Source organism: Engraulis encrasicolus, chromosome 13 (genome assembly GCF_034702125.1).
Source record: "Engraulis encrasicolus isolate BLACKSEA-1 chromosome 13, IST_EnEncr_1.0, whole genome shotgun sequence".
In the NCBI taxonomy this organism is placed as follows: Eukaryota; Metazoa; Chordata; class Actinopteri; order Clupeiformes; family Engraulidae; genus Engraulis; species Engraulis encrasicolus.
This window is the reverse complement of record NC_085869.1, coordinates 46,082,042-46,103,728: the sequence shown is the minus strand read 5'-3', so window position 1 is coordinate 46,103,728 and position 21,687 is coordinate 46,082,042. Positions and strand designations below refer to the sequence as shown.

Sequence of the window (21,687 nt, the reverse complement as noted above, 5' to 3'; positions counted from 1 at the left end):
ATCTTCTAGAGTGCATTTGGTATCAGGGTACTCTCTAAGTGTTGGATTAACACTGTATTTATTTCATTGTGTGGTAGCGAAGCTGGTCAGTCGAGAAGGGAACACTGACATACTATACAAAAGGGAGCACTTAAGAGAGAGAGAGAGAGAGAGAGAGAGAGAGAGAGAGAGAGAGAGAGAGAGAGAGAGAGAGAGAGAGGGGGATGGAGAGAAATACAGAGAAAGAGGTTGGGAGGGTTCTCAGAGTGGCCAATGTGTCTGTAATGGTCAGACAGCCAGCATTAATAAAGCTTAATGCTGGACATTAAGCCAAAGGTTTTGTGGACGTCAGACGATGCAGAGCTGGCTGATCATTTGCTTTCTTTATATCTACTGTACAGGCCATTATCACTCCTCTTAATCTGTTTTTAAAGGGCAGGTTATGGAAAAAGCATAGACAAATGACAGTCACACAGAATACATTTGTTGGTTCATGCAGTTCAACATAACATAGTTCATATTTCTCTGAATCCTTTTCTTTCCATATACACGTACTCTCAGTCTCACTCTCTCTCACACACACACACACACACACACACACACACACACACACACACACACACACACACACACACACACACACACACACACACACACACACACACACACACACACACACAGCTCCCTCACCTGCCCGTGCGTTGCAGTTCTGGGCCCCCGTGCCCCCCATGGTCTGGTGCTTCTCCTCCCATGTCTGTGGTGCCGTTTGGCATGGCAGGGACCCTACGCTTCTCCTGGAGAAACAAAACCCAGAGACAGTGAGGATTTGTGTGCATGCGTGTGAGCGTAAGTGCATTGTGTCTTTGACTATGACGTTTTTAATTCAGAATTAAATAGTTCTGGCGAATTTACTTTGATCTTTCATTTAATTCCGAATTGTGAAGTGTTTACGTGACGTTTTCGAAGAGGAATTGAGCTTTATTCAGAATTTGCGTGAGTTAATTCCGAATTAAATGTCTCATGTAAACGTAGCATATGACTGTGTAGCAAGGTAGAGGGATCCAGACAAGTCATCTAGCAAGAGCTCTCTCTCGCTTTGTCTCTGTCTGAGAGTTACTAAAAACTGCCCTATTATTGGAGACTTCACAGTCAAAGTGTTTGAAAATTGACTTTAATTGTAAAAAAAACAGATGGTGAAAAGTAATGCAGAATATGGTGCCATTCAGCATAATGAATAGCCTAGCAGACCCTTGTTTAGGGTGACACTGCGCTGATTATGTAACAGATGCCGCTAAATCTCTCTAAATACGGTGATATCTTCAGCCTGCACCTCCTGTTATATTCTGCCTGTAATAATGAAGTTGGCATAAGGCACACACGCTCCTGCGAAGTCCCTGTGGAGGGGACCAAAGACTATCTTCTTCAAATGGCCAGAAGCATAGCTAGATATCATCTCTGAATCCACAGAACAAACAAGCGAAAAAAAAACATTTGCTGGTAGCATTCCCAGAAATGTGACCAGCCATTCTGCCGTGGACTATTCCTGGGGAAACTATTTTTTTCTGACTTGGCCGCACAAACCTGTGAGGGAACGTTTTTTGGTGGCTCTATTCTGATGGAGGGATCCCACTCCCCGGGCGGCAGAACCGTTACTTGGTCCAGAAACTCGTCAATGCCGTCCACAAGGTCTTTACGGTCCTTTGCTTTGTACGCCACATCATGAAAGACCTTGAAGTGTCAGAAAAGAAAGTGATGGATGGGGTAAAAAAAACTTGTTATCACTACAGAGACGACACGTTGCCTTTTTTGTCAGCGTACGTGTCTGTCCTCTAGCTGCAAGCGGCATTACTGTTCAAAGGGAATCTTTCTTTCACAGGAGCAAAGACACATTCTGATTTCAGCATTCTGTTGCCCTTGATGTGTTACCGTGGAAACGCAACAGTAGTGGATGGTTGGTGGCTACGCTAGCGGATGAGAAATGCTGATGACTAATTAGCAGGTGTGTGAACGCTATTACAACACTTGTCCTGCCACATACAAAGCCCAGAGAGCTCCACAGATCGATTTCACCCAAAACACTTGAGTAAAACATTTCTTTATTCAGCAAGCCAAACAAAATTCCGTTTGACAAAAAAATGTAAAGCCCACTAATGTATACAGATAGAAATATCTATATTCAGGTCAGTGGTTAAACCTCCTGGTCACCGGGGTTAGAATACTAAACACTGTCACCTAGAGACTTAATATTTTTTTTGTCAAAGGGATTTTCTGCTACAATGCGATAAATAAAATGCTATAAGATATGGGGCCTAAAGGGCTCAGAGTTAGCAGTACATGTTGTGAGCATTTGACCTTACCTCATCTGTCATTAGAACTCCAATAGATCGGCCGATCTCATGGTATTGTGGGCCTTTCCCTTCAGGGCCCAACAAAATGAAAAGGAATCTAGGAAATGAAGAGTCACAATGATCAGATGAAGGCAGTAAAACTGAGAAACAGTACTGTGAATCAGTCTCTTAGCTATGTAAGGGGGGGGGGGGGGGGTGTACCCCATCCCCAATCCGATCATATACAGTCCTGAGGCCCTACGAGTGACTCTCTACTCCACCACCCCAGATCCTTTATTGGCAAACTACAGTATTCTGTGAATTGATCTCAGACTCTGGTGCTGTTTCCACGTAGCAGGATATTTTTTTTAGCAGGGTATTTTTTTCTCCTGCTAGGTGTAAACGCAACATGTGGATAAAAAAATCCTCCACTGTAACAAATGCGTTTCAGCCCCCTAAACAGGATATTTTTTTCTCCTGCTTTTTATACCTGGATTTTAAATATCTGCTACGTGGAAACGGAAGGCCAAAACCAATGCAAAACCAATGCAAGCAGGAGAAAAAAATATCCACATATAAAAATATCCAGCTACGTGGAAACAGCACCTCAGAGAGACTTTTAGTGCAACAGAACAAGTGGTTTGAGCAGGGATCGCACGCCATTCCGACATACCGCTATTCCGACATAGGGTTAGGGTTAGGGTTGGGGTTGGGGTAACTGTATGCACTCTCCCTAAACTAATAAAAGCTAAGCAACGTAGCGCAAACCACAGACATGGCATATCGCGGTGGGAAACGTGTCGGCATTCCGACAATTATCGATGTCGGAATAGCGCCATGTTACCGTTTTGAGCAGGGAACCAAACAACCAGCTTAATTTTTTACCAGACTTCAATAAAGGCCACTCTTACCACAGGCACAAAATGAGTATCGAGTTGGCTAGGTGGTAACTGATATGTCAGCACTTTGCATTTTTAGTCTGAGAAAGGGCTGTGAATGCCCGAAATGTCACAAAAGCAAAAATGGATGAAAAGGGTGAGGCTCATCGGTGAGCGATTTTTCCTTACCTTACATTGAACTTTATGTTTTGACCCTGCTCCGACTAAAAGAAAATGGATGTGCGTGAGATTTGACTGGGAACACTCCTCCCGTCCCTACCTGGTGGTGATGGGAACCTCTGCGATGCCGTTGAGCATGATGGCGGGAGAAAGGCGCACGAACGCCACCACGGGCTTGTCCAGGAAGTCCAGCTCCCCTACCAGTATGTTGGAGGCCTCGGCCCCCGGAGGGATCTTCTTCATAAAGTGCAGGTCTATCTGAGGAGAGAACGTGTGCAGAGAGCCTCATCAACATTATATTAAATTACACTGATGCTTTTTTCCAAATCGACTTATAGTTATTTACATGGTTTTGTTAAATATTCCCAGGGGCAGGTACCTTGCTCAAGGCACTCCAGCCATGGATGGAGGTGTAGGGAGAGGTCAGGTGGGATTCGAACCTACAACACCCAAGATCGAAAGACCAACTCCCTAACCACTTGTCCACAGCTGCCCCCCTGAGCACGTCAACAGAAATATACTGTACAGTTGATTTTCTTTCTTTCCCTCTTTTTCTGAAAAGAAATGTTCAGGGCAGTTTAAGCCTTCACTGGGATAGGATAGTGAGTGTGAGAAAGAGATGAAATAAGATCTGGTAGTTGAACTCTAACACATTCCCCCCAACTTTATATACACTACATTACTTATGGTGCCTTGCCCCAATGAGCCACAGCTCCGCTATGTGATTTTTTCTTCATTTTTCCTTTTACAAAAAAAGAGTGAAAAGGACCACCGCTGCCTGCTTGTCTGCCTTGTGCCAATTTGGCTGCAACCCTCCCCCTCCAGTTTATTCACATTTTTATGTCTTCTTCTCTATTCTTGTTTCAAACACAGCCACACCCGCCAAACACTGCGTGGGATAACAGGTGCTCTCATGGTGCATCTAACAACGCATGCAGGCCCACTTACAGAGACACAGCCTACAATAGACCCAGCCTACAATGTGGCTGCAGACGCACTTACAGAGACACACCGCCTACAACAGACACAGCCTACAATATGGCTGCAGACGCACTTACAGAGACACACCGCCTACAACAGACACAGCCTACAATATGGCTGCAGACGCACTTACAGAGACACACCGCCTACAACAGACACAGCCTACAATATGGCTGCAAACAGATGATATCATTTGGAATATTTGGAGCCTATAATCATGGCCGCTTTTGGCCGAGCCCGAGACAAAATCATCGAAGACCCCTCTACCAAAAAAATACAAAGAAATGAGAAACCAGTTGCCATTTCCCTGGACCCGGAACAACTGACCCATTTGTCCCTCCCTGTCGGCGTCCCTGCCTATAATCACACACATATACAGTACTGGCCAAAGGTGTGGACTCACCTTCTCATTTATGCATTCTCTTTATTTTTGTGGATTTTAATTGTGTATTTTCATGGAGGACATCAAAACTGTACATGAACACATGTAGAATTATGTGCTTACCGAAAAATATCATTCTAGCTGTTGTCCAAAAGGAATGTCAGCTGTCTATCCACCTGACGTCAACACAGCACAACAGATGGCCGCACACATTTCAATAAGCTTTTTTTTGTTGTCTATTTTCAAGTAAAAATCCCCAGTCAGTCATGTCAATCTTAATTGAAAGTTAAAGTCCTCCTATAAGGTGACCACGATTTCCTTGGGTTACTGTTGTTCCTGGAACGACATCGCAAAGTTGGCCCTGGATCAACATCTGGTTTGAGTGGTCATCCATGTCAGATTTCGCGCCAGTAGCGTCTTCTGCAGTAAGGATTAAGATCAGTTACATGCAGAAGTGGCATGCTGTTACAAAATACATTATTCACTGACAGGTTAAGTTTAGGAATATGTTTTGGTAAAGGCATAGTTTGGCATGTTGTTAGGTTGGTGTAGGCTACACACATTTTCACTGACAGGTTATGTTTAGGAATTAGTTTTGGTTTAGGCCTAGTTCCACATCGTAGAAGCTACTGTGACGGCACTTATCATGCCCGCTAATTTTTGGAATCAGACATAGAATAGGCCTACATATGTAAGATAAACCAGATGTTGATCCAGGGCCAACTTTGCGATGTCGTTACAGGAACGACAGTAACCCGAGGAAATCGCGGTCACCCATCCTATAACTCACTAGAAATGTAGAACTCGACTTTTGAGACCTAAAAAGTAGTTTTAAACACTTGACAATACAAGCATTTTACAGACATTTTCTTGATCCGAAACTGAGTCACAGCCAGTTACTTGGAGAGGTCAAACCTGTGTTGTAGGGAATCTGTGGCAGGGTTTTTCACTTTTTTACTTTTTGTACCACTGTTTCATCTAGATAACCAGCTATGTTTGACCCATCTTTCTTGTATTGCTTGTATAAATTAAGATTGATTTGACTGACTGGGTATTTTTACTTGAAAACAGACAGAAAAATAAGCGAAGGTGAGTCCACACTTTTGGCCTGTACTGTATATATACGGGTAATAAACAGAGCCATTTCCACAATTCTCATCTCCTTCCAGTATCTGGCATTTTTACAGTAAGAAAATACAGAGCCAAACTACAGCAAGGAACAAGAGTCTAATCAATATGCCTTACAAATGTGTTCAGTCTTTATGAAGGAAGGCCTCAGGAAGATCCCACTGGTGGATAGAAACGTTGCCGTTTGTGTAATTAAATGAAGTTTATATTTTTTGGAGCTCATGCCCTTGCCCATTCTATCACACAGTAATTATGAAAACACAGACAAAAAGTTATAATAACAACAACAATAATAATGATAATAATAATAATAATAATAATAAATAAAATACATAATAATTTTATTCGTTACATGGCGTTGCATTATGCAGTACCCCCATGGTCACGTTTGGGCCAAAGAAAGTCTCATTTTTATTTAAACAATTTATTCATTCAATATATGTTATTTCTTTATATAACTTATTACCCACTCAAAATTATTTAAATGCACAATGCCAAAACAACTGAAATGCAGGAGTTGTTATTTTTTGAAAAATCTACAGACTTTGCTTTCTCTTGGTTTTCTGAAAATCTAGTGACATCACAAACACTCTAAATTCAACATTCTAAATTGCCATGGGAATCCTTCTCAAAACAAAGAGTAGTTCATCTATTTGATGGAATTGAACAGCCACACCTCTTGTTTCTCCTCACAAAAAACGCATTTTTTGACATTTACTGCTCAAATACTTCAGCAAATATGAGACAGGTATGCCACAATACATTGCTCTCACATTTGTATGTGATTTTACATAAAAATTAGATTTTATATAATTTTAGAATTTTATTTTTTAAGGATTTCCAAATATCAATTTCTCCAACAGGGTTGTCTGAATGGACACTACAGCCTTCGAAGAAACACTGTCCCTGCCAAACACCTTCAGGATTACCATCTAGAAGGAGTGAGCTTGGCTAAGAGGAAGTGTACCCGTGCCAGGAACAATGGTCCATCCGGGGACAGTTCTTCTCATGCTCCTCTTCATCTACCTGTCTCCACGGTTGACCACAGTGGTGGTAGGTTGATCCTCCGCATAAGGATCCCTCGACCTCAGGAGGCCCACCAAGATGAACATCATGGTGGTCACTGTGGATCCATCTCAGACCTTATTTCCCCCTCCACCCAAGATGGATTTCAGGGTGTTGATACGGGATATGGGGTGTCCAAGGCTCCTGAGACACTTGAGATTGCCAACATCTTACTTAGTCTCGGACAACATGTGTGCCCGCAGGACACAGTTCAACAGACTGGACCCACCTCCAATGGAACTCCATTTGTTCTGGAGAGGCGGGACCCCCAGGGTCAGCATCAGGACCACACCTACTGCAAGGTGCCTGCCATCAGTGATCATATGCCCTCAAGCACCATCAGTGGCAATGGAGACAGCTCTGGGAGCAAAGGTCGCAGAAAGAAGCATGCAAACCCTTGCCACATTGTGCCCGGTAAAGTGCAGGCCCAGGACATCAAGGTCCTACCTGTCCCACAGACTGGGTACCAGAACATCTCCACTTCAGGACCTGACAATACCCAGCCAGGCGCCAGCAGCAGTCCCAAAACCAACTATGAGAGCAAAGGTCGCAGAAAGAAGCAGGCCAACCCCTGCCGCATCATGCCCAGTAAAGTGCAGAAGCAGGACTTCAAGGTCCTGTATGTCCCCAAGCCTGCTCTCTTCTGCTCAAAGTCAACCTTTGCAGGACTTCCTTACAGCCTCAATGAGATTTTGGGACTGCCCCAGACACCTTGCCATGGGTTCATCGAGCGAAAAAGACGCCTAAATGATGGAAAGAAATTCAACCCTCAGGACATAGACATCCCCTTCGACTGGTCGCCATCACCTAGGGAGAAAGAGGACATGTTCTTTCCTCATCTGAATGATTCCTCTTACAAAGCTGAGGTATAATAATGCTTTCATATGATTGTAATGATTCTTCTTATATGAATGTGATGTAAGTTAAAGACGAATTCTTAAGTCATTAAGTAGCTGTATTGTGCATGTAGGCAGCTGAGAGGAAGAGGAGAGAAACTGCTCTACAAAGCAGCCTCCGGAAGATGAAGGAGCCTCTGGACGAGCGCTACATTAAGAATGCTGCTGTGCTCCCTGACCTTCGCCAGCCAACACCAGCACCAGCTTCGCCACCGATCTTAACCCCAAAGCCCAGCTGCAGCAATGGGTCACTGGCCCAGGAGGGGCCCATGAAGATCCATGGCTACAGTGTGGAGCACTTCAAGAGGATTTACCACTCTGTGGTGGATCCCAAGTTGACCACTAAGTCCGGCAACCCTCGGCCTTACGGTCTTGAGATGGGACGAGTCATCAAACAGCGAATGTGGGAGACTTTCAACTGCCCGTCATTCGTGGAGACTGAGGCCGCTGATGGCAGGGTCTGGATATCAGAGGCTTACTGCAGTCCCAGCCTGAAGCGTCATGCACCTCTCATTGACGTGGACATTAGTCAGGAGCCCATGCCAGAGAAGCCAAAGAGAAAGAGGGCGAGGCAATGAATTCATAGATTTTAATTATGATGAAATTTTAGGCTATCCATCATCATATCACAAGATATTAATGACTTTTACATGAGCCCTATTTTTTTAATGTTTTTATCATGAATTCATGAATTATCACAATAAATTAGGCCTACATTAAATATATATATATATATTGATATATTTTCTAAGGTATACAATAATGAACTACAGTATTATCTGAAATAAATATATTTGACCAAAAATGTACCCTATTTCATCGTCTAGTCCAATACATTGTAGGTGAAATAGGTGCTGATGTTTGTATGTATTGCACTAGCCGCACATCTTCTGCTCATGTCTACTGTATCCTGTGCCAATCTATCGTATCGGTATCATGTGCATGAGCTGTCAAAATTGCAATGTCTAAAAATATTGCAAAATTTTGTACATACAGTGTATTGTGCCATTCTGCTTCTTCCCCTTTGTTAAGAAGTAATAGATTTTGTCTAGGTGTTAATTTAAAGTTTACGATCAAAATGTGAAGATACTGCCTATGAAGCAGCACTGTATGAGCTCCAAAGACTGCCCCACATGCAAGACTCAGATGCAGGTGCGGTCCTGGGGGCGGGCCAAACGGGCAATTGCCCCACGGGGGCACCCACGAAGGGGACGCATCACTGCGAAACTCCACCCCCAACGTCATCGTGAAAATCAGTTAGCACTATTAACATGTTACTTCTTTGCTATTTCAACCCTTATATAACAATACAATAATATACAATAATAACATGGTAGTTTTCATCAAGAGTTCTACCCGTTTTTTCAGCAATTTAGCGACCTTTTTACACGGGGGGTAGGGAGCAAGGGCAGGGCGCCAGAAGAGACGTCACCCGGGTCTACAGCCACTGCTCAGATGACTCGTTGGGTTAACAGGGGCACAAGCAGCCTTGGCCAGGCTGTTGCTTTGTCTGACAGGCTGCTTCAGCACAACAGCCCAACATCAGTGTTCTCGCCAGCGAGCACATCAGCGATAAAAGCCACTACTGCTGAAAGAGCAAAGGTCACCATCTGACGTCACAATGTTGCCATTAGGATAACAAGGGCTTTTTTTTTACTGCACACGTACATACGTGACCATTTCAGAGAATCTGAGTGACAGACCATCGTCTCTAAATCCCTGCAGTTGGCAGCAGCACACAGCAGTCTGTACATTAGCAGGGAGAATAATGAGATGGCAGGTCACCATGTTGCATGACGGTAACACCAAATGACTTGGTGACATTTGACTGTGACTGTGAACCGCATGCCCCATGAGTTATGTGAATTCTACTGTAGTGGCTCAATAATCCTGTTCCTGGGTTATCTGGGGACATGTCATATCATGCGGGTGGAAAAAGAAAAAAAAAAAAACTCTGAAAGTGTTCTTAATGCTGAATTAGAGTTCATCAGGGGGTGAGAGAGATTATCGGCAGAATGACAGGTTGAAAGTGCACAAACTACCCCCAAGCTATTTTTAGGGTCATGCTGGAGTCTTAATGGGTGGTGGGTCAGTTGCACTCTGTTCTCAGTATTGTTGCGAGGCTATTAATCCAAAGTCAGAGGTGAGCTGTGTAATGCTGTGCGTTATTTGGGACAGGCAGGACATAAACAAAAAAAGCACATTATTATTAAGCATTTTTCTGCCACTTGTGCAATTCTCCCAGAGGAACGCTATGGCAGGTTATGTTTCTGAGGGCTTAATTGTGGTTGACAATAGTCTATACAGTAGAGTATTGCTAGCCCTCCATTAAAATGTCTTCAGTAATAACTAATAAGCTGATTTGCATCTGGCTAAACCCTTTAGCTGATCCTGACAGAAACTGCAGTTAATTAGCAGTTTAATCCCTCTGGTTCATTTCAATACAATACCTAAACAAACATGTTTGTTTTGCTCACTCTACACAATGTGTCTTTGAGCTGAACTCACATAGACGTGACAGTACACTCGTATAATCTGCTGTGCAAACAAACTGATTAAGATATTTTCATCCCAGATTAAGACAGCAGAGATTGGCTTGCTGATGATAGTAATACTAAATATCAGAGGTGTGACCAAGTCACTAATGTGCAAGTCACAAGTAAGTCTCGAGTCTTTCCACTCAAGTCCGAGTCAAGTCACAAGTCAAGACACATCTGACCAAGTCAAGTCCAAGTCCAAGTCGTACCCCAGCCAAGTCAAGTCCAAGTCCAAGTCTCATTTTTTTTCAAGTCCTTAACAAGTCACAAGAGATTTTCTATTTGCAATCACAATTTCGATCATAAATTCATTAGTATAATAATGAGACCTAAGTAAAAAGATGACAATTACTAAAACAGTTGCTGAGAAATCAGTCTAAACCAAATTACTGCTTGTGCTGTGTATGTAAAATGTCATTTAATTTCATATTTTTTTCACATAAAAATACATTTCATGTGAATTTGTACTTAAACAAAGGAGCAACCATATGCCAAATATTTACTGTCCAGTGGGCAAATAGTCCTGTTTGCATGCATGCGTGCGTGCGTGCGTGCGTGCGTGTGTGTGTGTGTGTGTGTGTGTGTGTGTGTGTGTGTGTCCGTTCCATCAACTGCAGAAGACCGGTCATATCTAGTCAAGGTTGTATACAGACTCTAGCATCATAACGCTAAGGGCAGAGCTCTGGTTAACTTTTTCACTAGGAGCACAGGGCCACAGCTTTGGCTGGGCCCAGGACCAAAAACTCCCTGAATGCACCCCCTAAATTCACACCCCCGAAACTACAAGCCTTGGCTGTTTTAAGACCGTTTAATTTCAATGAGGAAAAAATAGACTAAGCCAGGGATGCTGAGGTGGTCACAGGGAAAGTTTTTTTCAAGACATTAGGGAGGCACATTACACTTCCGCCTGAAAACACGGATTCACGCTTTCATACAGCCGAGGCTACTATATATATGAAGGGTTAAAGTAGTTCATGTCTTACAGGTGCTACCCAACCCCCCCTCTCTTTACTGTAGTGTACCACTCGACTAATGTTAACATTTTGGTTTGGCTTTAAAAGATGCCATTTTCCTTAAGGTACCATATTAAGCTCACCATTCTCATTAAGATAATTCAAGAAAGTAATCAATGAAAAGACTTTTTAAATTATTATTAGGCTATTCCTCCCAGTGTGTGTGTGTGTGTGTGTGGGGGGGGGGGGGTACACATGTGAGGCAGGATGATGTGTTAACAGCACAGCTCAGCAGGAAGCCCTGTCTCAGGGTTCACTTTATCTCTTTATCTTTAAACCAAAAGCTGACCACTGACAGTGAACCCACCAATGAGCGCATGGTGCGCCGCACTATTAAAGTGGAAATGAAGCACTGACAACTATTATCATTTTTTGGCGGCTTATTTATTTTCATAAACGAATGGATGTTCGTTGAACTGCACTTTTAAGTAGTTTTGCTGAAAAATGACATGTTATTACCGAGTTTCGCCACAAGGGCGCAGCCATGTTCGCCGCCTACGTAACGCGAATGGTAGAACTTGGTGGCTAATGTAGCCTTCCATTCACTTAACGTTAGCGTGTGCTAACTACAGCGCTAACTGACTCTAATCGTAGCAGTAAAATTGAAGAAGGACGAGGGGTTCATTTTACATTGTCCCTGGGTTTTCTATGTTATATACCTACTATCAGATGAAAGAGAAATGCCAAGTGTCATTATCACTTTGTGTCAAAAAGCCTTTGCTACTACGAGCATGGTGGGATAGCTGCAGCCATCCACCCATTGCATCCACCATAGGACAGGAGTCAGGACTGGGGCTGCTCGATCTCATAGGTTTGTAGTGACAGACCGTCACCAATAACGTCTTTTTCCTGCATTGTTGGACACTAATCTGAAAGCCCATGTCTTTAAGTTGGCTATGTGGTTCAATTCAGTAATAGAAAATAACTTGCAAAATTGGCGGAAGTTTGGAAAGCTTTGTGAAGGGAAGGGACGCAGCCTGTGTGTGTGGCTATCCCATCCCCTCTCTCGTCTCGCTCTCGGAGGAGCTTTGGGGATTTGAAGTTGATGCCACGGGAAATGACACGTTAAACTATCATGGCCTACATTAAGTTATGGCATGCTTAAAGTAGCTGCATCTATTGTAGTAAACTATTATGTTATTGAAGTCGCGGATGCATCCTCAAACTGGCTGGAATAGCGTTGTTGCCTTGGATTATTGTTGACTGGATAACACCGATAAACGTGGGCACGGAGATGTCAAAGTAGCCTAATTCAGGTGCTTGGAAAATGTTGGCGAAATCATCGGAAGATGAAGGTAGGGAACTGCATTGCACGACATCGCACGATTATGAATAGTGATCATGTTGGCTCATACCAAAATTTGTTAGCGACTTGTCACCTTAGCAAAAAAAGCTGCTTGTTTACCTGTGGTTCATGTGATGGGATGTCTTGTCTGCCTTCATGCCTCATATTTGTTCTGTCCTACCCAAACACGTATTCTTGCTTCATTTGGGTTAAGCAAATAAGCTCATAATCAGCCACGCAAGTCCCAAATGTTTAATTCACTACTATCATAACAGCATTAGGAATAGGACACTACCATTCGCGTGACGTCACCCGCTGTTGGCTGGAAACGTTAACAGAAACGTTACGTGTTTGTGCTTTATTTTTTTATTAACGGCTTAAATTTCAGACTTCAAAAAATATATATATTTGCTGGCTTATCTTACTGGTGTTATAGACCCCTATATTAGGTCACTGCTTCATTTCCACTTTAAATATGCTATCTGCTGTAGGCTTTGTGCCAACAGTATTTAGCCTAGAAGACAATTGTCCACATGAGCTAAGAAATGAGGACAAATTTAGGCCTAGTTAGTTAGTTGGATTAAATTCCTGAAAATTGTTGAAGCTGTATCGGCATTGTCGGTTTCCCCCTCACATTCTCACCGCAATGACCAATCACGAAACATTTTACTGCGTCAAAGTCCGCGCTAGAACATTCGTTTGCAGGATGGTCATCCACGTCTTGTTATATTAGCCTACTAGACTTCTTCTCGGGGCTTATTCGCCTGCACGCTGCCGTAGTCTGAAATAATGCAAATTAGACCTAAACGTGGCGTGAGAATGTCAGTTCACGAGCCAAACTTGTTCTGCGCTTCTACAGTAGGCCTATAGGAAGAAGTACGGTGTATAATGCCCTATCCAACATTTCGCTCTCATTTTTTCTCTAAGTGGATGAATCTGCCCGGTGCCGTTTGGTGTGCCGCTTGAAGTAGAACTAGGCTACTGAATGCCCGACGTTTGCAGTCAGTCACGTCAAAATAGGTGAATACGAGTTCTATGCTGTCGATCAACATTGACGGAAGCACGTGAGCGAGAACTTGTTGTCACGATGTGGGTGTTATTAAATACAGCGCATTTAAAGTCGGCCACAAATATGAACGAGACGATGAGCTCGCACCGGTTTGCTCTACTAACACACCACGTGTGATGAGTGGGGGGACAGGCAGTGAGGAGGAGCTGAAGTGGGGACCTGCGCAAACTTGTGTAGAGGTGTGAGACAAGACCCATCCCAGGTAGCAAAAACCGTTAAGAACAGTCGGCCCAATCTTGGCAGAATGTCGGCACTGTCGGCTGAGTGTCAGCTCGGCTGCAACACTGGTTGCCGTGACACTTACTGTAATAGAACACTGAAAATAACTGTCACTTCATGCAGTAACTGAGCCAACACTCTGCCGATACTGAAAATAACTCTCAGTCCCATGCAGTAACTGAGCCAACACTAAGCCGACACTGAAAATAACTGTCGGCATACGGTAATAGGACCATTATTGGGCCGCGGACAAAGCCAGAATCGGGCCGACTGTTATCACTCGAGAAAAAAGGATCGGGCCAACAATGGGCCAGATAAACTTTGCTACCTGGGATATACACACGTGAGTGAGTTGTTGACCAACCAGTTCATGGACGCGTGACCTCGGAGGCAGTCCGCCGACGAGCGCCGACGAGCGTTGAAGGGGATAAGCAACTGCAGAGGTTGCAAGATCTGACTGCAGCCGCATTCATCCCGCGATAGTTTTACACCATGTGACATGTCACCTCGTCAACGCAACGTCGACGAAATTTCGAAGTTTGACAGGAAATCTAACCGTCATGCAGCATTTTCCATCCAGGGTGCATTGCTGTCTAAATGCGCATGCATGCGTTAACACATCTCGATCGCACCTAATGTGTCGCATTGTTGTCTGCGCCTCTCACCCTCGTCTCGCTGTCCTCCCTCTATCCCCTCCCCCACAAAGTCACTTGTATGCATGCATCTTCAGAAAGAATATAAGTTCTCCACCGTGCACGTCACAGATTGTAGCCAAACAAAGTTCTGAATCTATGTTTCCTGATTTTTGTTTATTTGGAAAGCAGGGTTTAACAAGCCAGTTCTCCAGTGCTTGCGTCGTGCTGTTCTAAAGGGCCGTACACACACGTCGCTGCTAGTTACTCGCTCAGCGGATGAAGTCAATAGAATGTCTACGTGTTCCAGCGAGTCTAGCTGGCGAGTAGGCGAGGAGAGTACAAGCGATGCGATGTGGGCGGGTTCCGAGATAAACTTATTTTATCTTCGAGCGACGCGAGTTAAGCGAGTAACCAATTGGAATGCAGAATACAGATTATTGACAGGTGACGTTGCCCCTGTGGTGTTCTGACCACCCAACTTCTGCACGCCATCACGCTTTGGTTAAAAGTGTTGAGGAAAATGCATACAGTGTACACCATCAAAGGCTCATATGCATGGTTGTGCACAGCACACGATCAACGTTAAACAGCGTAGGTCTACATTTTGTTTCGTACGGACGTTATTGGCGCGGACAGCGGGAACCATGACAACCAGTAAACAAAATCACCCAGAGCGAGTGGCAAGTAGGCGAGTGAGCAAGTAGCGAGTAAATAGCAGCGACGTGTGTGTACGGCCCTTAACCTGTCATTTCCAAGCAACGGCAATTGTGACTCCAAACTTCCAAAATTACCAACCAAAACATGTTTGAACTGTGAGAAACTTAATATAAGATTGAGTCGACACCATGAGATACAAGTTTCACGAGCGCAAGATGGGAGCAGCGCGAGATAGGTTGGGCACAGGGCGCTTTATCCACGGGAAGCCGAGCCATGCATGTCTTGCACCACTCAGCAATAGCGTGCGTCGGCTTGCGTTTCTTTAGCCATGGACTAGACCAGGGGTCGGGAACCTATGGCTCGCGAGCCACATGTGGCTCTTTTGGGAACTGCATGTGGCTCTCGGACAAACCTGTCATTTGTTTACTCAATAAGCCATGAATAATTTTGTTACGGCACTAAATTAAAAATGGACCTACTGAAATCGAAAAGTTAAGATAATATACAAAATATAAAGTATGATCGATCGCGCATTTAATCCATCCCAGGTCCGATCAGCTGAGCCAAGCACAGGCCTTCGACGAAGGCTACTGTACAGATATGAAAAACGCGTTTTTTTTATTGGACAATATGCCGTGCCAGCGCTGGGTCGTGTCGTGTGAGATAACATTCCATCCGTAATGCTTTACCTAAAGTTCAGCTGGCTAACGGTTGTATCCAAAACAAAGAAACTGTTCACGACCGTGCCATTATGATGGCAAATCAAGTGGAGGAAACGCAAGTGAGGGATATAAATGCAGCGCTGTACTTCTCCCTCGATTACAGGAAGAACTTTTGCTGAATCAACTGACGTAAGTCTTTCCCAGTTTAGTGTGATTGCGAGATAACTGGTGCCACAATGCGAAGGCAAACGTAGGGTTGCCATTCGTCCCTTGAAATACGGAATCGCCCTGTAGCCTATTTGGCGGTTAAATCATGCGTTCTGTATTGGGGACGCATGTCGGTAAGGGACGCGCTTTGTAGGGCATTTTCGCGAATTACTAAAAATAGACATGTCAGCCACATATCAACTGTAAAATGTTAACAATGTCAGCGCGACCAAGATGAGCATCCTGTCTTGAAGTTCTCTCTCCCTCCCTCCTCCCTCCTCATGCACCTTCCCTGTGTCTGTCTGATGGCTAGAATAGAAGCACCTCCGTCATTCTCATTGCTCATTGGCAACTCCGATGCATAAAAGATAGAAACTAAAGGTAGGGTAGGGTGGGGCAAAACGCCCCCCTTAAGGAAAGTGTAACTTTTCTCTAAGCAGAAGTAAGCCATATGATTTAGTTTTTGTCACAGTATTTGGTGGCAGTGACATGATTAATAATCCATCACGGAAATTGTTACAAATTAATAGTTTATTCATATTTTAACAAAAACAAAACTGGGTGTGAAGGGGGCGTTTTACCCCACCAGTGGGGCAAAACGCCCCCTGAGATGGGGTAAAATGCCCCCCTTTGTTACTAGCCTGTTTGCTTCATATATCATCACCAAAGTGACCAGAGTATGAATTTTAACCTCTGAAAAGAAAAGAGAGGTAATATTTTCAACAGTGCAGTATATCGTATTCATATTTATTTAAGGATGATATGAATTAACAAATATAGGCCTAATATGCATAAATTTGAACAGTCAAATGTAAAATACAAGCTAAATTTAGCATGAATAAACATATATTGTGAATAAATATAGGTCTATATCACAATAACTAGGCTAAATGTATATATGAAAATGAATACATGCATTAATAAATATAATAGGCCTATTATACAATAGGCTAGTTATTAGCCTGAGCTAACTGTGCTAACTCTGCTAGCATATTTAAATAGATGAGGTAACTTAGCCTAAATATTTTAGGTTTTGTTCAAATATTCAGACTTTAACATCTGTTTACACCATGAAATATAAAAAATGTTGGTTTTTTTACAAAGTAATGTTAATAATAATGTTATTATAGCCTAATATTGTGATAGTCCCCTGGGGGCGTTTTGCCCCTCTGCATAGGGGGCGTTTTACCCCACAAGCTGTTTTTTCAAAAAATGGTCAAGTTATTAAAATGTAATTGTATTCATTATAAACAGCCTATATACTCTGAAACTACAGACTTCACTCTTCTTCTATCATATAATACTGCAATATAACACTTAACTACATTTTTATAAACACGTGTTTACTCACATCTGAAAATTAGATCAATACCATGTAAATCGTTTCCCTTCAAAAAATACTTTGTTTCAGTCGTTTTCTCTGGACAATTTGTATATCCCCGTTGTCAACGTAATGCATAGAAACAGTGAAAATGTATATTTAAGCCCTCTAGTGGTTTTTTAGGGAAAACAGGTGAGGGGGCATATTGCCCCGTGGGGGCGTTTTACCCCACCCTACCCTAATGCATGCGCGTGGCTTCTTAAATGCACATCAGCACATCTACAAGTAGTTTTAGTTCTTCTTTCGTTAGCTCTCCCCAATGCAAGCGTTACTTTTATTCCCTTCTGTGCATGACAATTAGCATTAGAAATAATGGCGAAAATGGTATGGCTCTCACAAAAAAATATTTTTTAAAAAATGGGCGTTTATGGCTCTCTCCACCAAAAAGGTTCCCGACCCCTGGACAAGACACATTGAATGTGCCCAGTGAGTTAGTCTGTGAAATAGCGTCCTGATGCCCATTTAATAAGGTTAAAAATAGGCTATTAAAAGAAACGTTTAAACTTTGACTCTAACCCACTACAAGCGTGAACTTATGCCAGCTGTCTCCTAACTGGAGTCCCCTCAACTTGCCGGTCACATTTCTTTCGTCCACAAGAATGGCGGAAATTTCCCAAAAGCAAATGCATGCTTATTGCGCAATGCTCCGCTCTGACTTATTGTCCGACTTCGTAGGTTTCATATCGTTATAAGAACAATAGGCTACCTAGGCTACTTTTAGCTGTGTAGGCTATGCTCAAACTCGGTTGGCAAATCTGCATCTCCATTGTCTGACGCCCCATTAATAACTTTATGGCGAACTCTTCCACAACCAGCAAATTACCTCATCCAGCTTAGTCTCATACTGCAGGTGGGAGATTGTTTTTCAACTGATTTCAGACATCTCAAAACGCATATGCTTCGCACAATGCAGCATTGGTGTGTAGCCTACAGACGCGTGTTGCACATCACACTCCCCACCACACACTCTTCCTACAACATTGATAGAAAATATTTTGTTGATCAGAGTGTCGAGATCAGAGATAAAATCAAACTTCCATACAAGAATGTAAAACGAGTTGTGGAGAGAGGGAGACAAATTAACTTCCGCGATGGTAACCGCGATGGTAACATCGGATGGTTTAAAATGTGGGCTGTGTTTGTTCTGGAGACTCGGAGATGGTGTTTCACTGTTGCCGCTGGTCGCAGCGTCCAGGCTGCATAGCACCGCTTACAGCAATGACGTGATTCAAACAAAGAATGTGGGGGGGGGCTGTTGCATTCTGCAAACAAGGGTCTGACTTGTTACAAAAAAAATAGACTAAACGTGGCAAGTCACGCCAAGTCATTGCAAGTTACAACTGTCAAGTCCAAGTCGAGTCCCGAGTCAAAGGCGTGCAAGTCGAGTCGAGTCGCAAGTCCTTTCTGATCTTGAAATTTCAAGTCGCAAGTCTTCACACCGCTGACTCGAGTCAAAGTCACTGGACTCGAGTCCACATGTCTGGTAAATATTAATAATAATATAAATTATAATAACAATAAATAAAAATAAAATCATAATAATCAATACGTATGTATGTTTATATAAAATGATACAACCGGACAACCATTTAACTCTTACCTTGCTGAAGTCCACGCCACTGTTCTCTCTGCTCACCTCCGTCTTTCCCTCTGGGGTCACAGGGAGGGTTTGAGGAGAGATCATCTGACCTATGATTGGAAGAAACAATACAGCTGTCAGACATCTGACCATCACGACTGACCCTCAGCTAGTGGCATGTCATCGCGCAAAGCACATGTGTATCTTGCCAGCCAATGCCAATGCCAATACATAACAGCAGATACAAGTGCTTTCACAAGGAGGATGGAGTGTGGTCATGTGCACTGTTAATTCAACAATTGCAGAGTAGGGTCAAGTAAAAGATTGTTGCTACCGTACTTTCCATCAGTGGAATTAATGTGCCAAAATGCATTGTTTGTGCTTCAGCAATACAGTCTCATCCCGGTTTTGACCAGACAGCTATTTTTGACGTCGAGGGCGTACCTGCTGCCACATCGCATGTTGACTAGGTGGCCTAAACCTAGACCTTTCCCTAATCCTAACCGGGAGAGAAGTTATGCTGCCAGAAGGGAGGAACCTATGAGGCGCACGTCACATTTTGACTCCAAAGGCATACCTTAGATGTCAAAAATTGCAGTCTGGTAAAGGCAGTCAGAAATTGACGAGTTGGGATGATACACTGTACGCTTCAGAGGCAACACCAAACATGACCACTAACTATACACTGCTGTGTTGTACTCCACATTGGCAAAGTCTCTTCGATTTGGGCAGAACCTCCAGACAGAGCAGACTACAGCAGTGAACAAGCAGGGACGGATTATGATTCCAAGGGCCCTTGGGTCAGACAAGAAGAAAGCTCCCCCCTCACTGGGTGTTGCTAATTTACAAAAACGTTTCAGGGTTTTAGGCCAGATGTGTGATTCTACTGTATGTTGTTGGGGTTCTGGGGGGATGTCCCCTGAGAAAATGTGAAAGTTGTTAAAAGTGTGATTTTAACGCAGTATGAGAATATAAATATAGAGTCTTGGGCTTCAGGGCCCCCTTGACTCTTGGGGCCCCTGGGCTTGGGCCCGATAGGCCCATGCAGTAATCAGTCCCTGAGAGATAGTGGGCAGAGGCAGCGTGAGCAAGAGAAGCTGGCAGATGAAGTGAATGAGTGGCAATGTATGAATAGAGTAGGCGTTTAGAGTGCACTTGCAGTGATGACAATCTTTGTTGCCCCCATCCAGACAGATTGATTCAAACACGAAATTAGCCTTTTGGAGAGAGCGCAGAGGAGAAAGGGGAAGCCAATGCATCTGGTGCGAAAATGACGTCTGCCTTGGCTACTACAACTAATTTCAGTGTTTGATCTGCATGTTGGCCGGTGTTACTCTAGGTCTCTAGCATAAGCTGCTAAAAAAAGCATCAGGAACAGAGGCAGACCTTTTCAGATAGTCTTTTTTGTTTTACAAAAAAATAAAAACAAACGCCATCTGTGTCAAATCTCTGCCACATAAAGTGATTGAACAGCCTATGAAGCCACACACAAAAAGGCACCCGCTTAGCATTCCGAAATTCCGAAAATAGTCCGCAAAAGCTTTTATGTTTTCCTGATGTCATAATCATGATTACTCATACAGATTTTTTTTTTGCAGATTGGTTGTGCAGTAGGAGGTTAGAGTGCCGCTTTTGAGGATAAGCAGAGCAGGAATTAGTGTCTCTGTGAGACAACACTGACAGTAATTACAGCCAAAAGAGCCACAGAGAGGCACTAAAAGGGTCCGGGTGTTCTTTGTGGTGCTGATGTTGGTGTGTGCAGAGCTGTGAAAAACCTCTTCCTATAAACATAAGCCCTGTTAAAGGGGGTGTCAGGAGGACACAGAATCCTGTTCGAAAATGACATTAAAGGGCGCGACAAGTGACATATTTTCCACCTCTCTGAGCTGCTCGGAGACTATCGTGGCGTTAGAGGTCAGGCATTCTACAACGTAGCCATGGCACATCTATATTACGAGACAGACCTGGCTCCCTGAAAAGCTGTAAGAATGAGGTAAGACTTGGCAAAACTACACGGCAAGTCGGTACTGTGTCTTTTGAGATACAGAATTAAGCTTCACCTTAGCCTGCCAATATTAGTGTTCTTCACCTTGAAATGTCATCAAACACAGCCTATCAACAAACCAAATATGACTTACTATGTCAAGAGAACCTCATCAATATTAATGAGGGCAAACCTTTCTGAAATAAAAGCCTGGTGCTCCGCGAGGAGCTGCTGACTTCTTTCATCTTACACTGTCACCTTGGAACTCCGAAACTGCTAGCAGCTACAATTTCATTCACACTTGAAAACATTTAGCGTTGATGACAGACACGTGGCAACATTTGAACAAAGCAGTGAGTCCCACGAGAGGACCTTCACCTTCACAAGTTATGTTTTAGGAAGGAGCTACTGTAAAGGCAGCGAGCAGCAGCGTTTTGGGCAATCTATGCGTTTTGTGTGAAAGTTGCCTGCTTCCATGTCATCCTCCGCGTCCAGCGGCTCGGTGTCCGAGGCGTCCGTGATGCGTGGGAGCCTCGGGCTTCTTTTGTGGGGTTTGTGGTGGTGGTGGTGGTGGGGGACGGTGGTGGTGGGAAGGTGGTGCTTGGTGGTGGAGGAAGTGGCTTTGGCTTTGGTGGAGTTGGTT

General features: G+C 43.6%; 2 protein-coding genes across 2 annotated transcripts in view; one reads left to right on the top strand and one right to left on the bottom strand.

The window, feature by feature from the left end:
* slc4a10b (solute carrier family 4 member 10b) overlaps window positions 1-21,687 on the bottom strand; it is an 82,608-nt gene that overhangs the window by 17,432 nt on the left and 43,489 nt on the right. The window contains exons 7-11 of the mRNA XM_063214054.1: window positions 19,082-19,170; window positions 3,465-3,622; window positions 2,337-2,424; window positions 1,561-1,707; window positions 670-773 (exon numbers count right to left, since the gene is read on the bottom strand). Of these exons, the coding sequence (XP_063070124.1) occupies window positions 670-773; window positions 1,561-1,707; window positions 2,337-2,424; window positions 3,465-3,622; window positions 19,082-19,170 (586 nt within the window). The remainder of the gene's footprint in view (window positions 1-669; window positions 774-1,560; window positions 1,708-2,336; window positions 2,425-3,464; window positions 3,623-19,081; window positions 19,171-21,687) is intronic.
* Window positions 6,528-8,519, top strand: LOC134461257 (uncharacterized). The gene is made up of 3 exons (XM_063214057.1): window positions 6,528-6,603; window positions 6,719-7,786; window positions 7,891-8,519. The coding sequence occupies exons 1-3, from the start codon at window positions 6,595-6,597 to the stop codon at window positions 8,392-8,394; spliced, it is 1,581 nt and encodes a 526-aa protein (XP_063070127.1). The 5' UTR covers window positions 6,528-6,594; the 3' UTR covers window positions 8,395-8,519.

Bases quoted from the DNA above. Each gene is read 5' to 3' on its own strand.
- LOC134461257 (XM_063214057.1), top strand. The intron at 7,787-7,890 runs GTATAATAATGC...TTGTGCATGTAG, and splicing joins ATTCCTCTTACAAAGCTGAG to GCAGCTGAGAGGAAGAGGAG.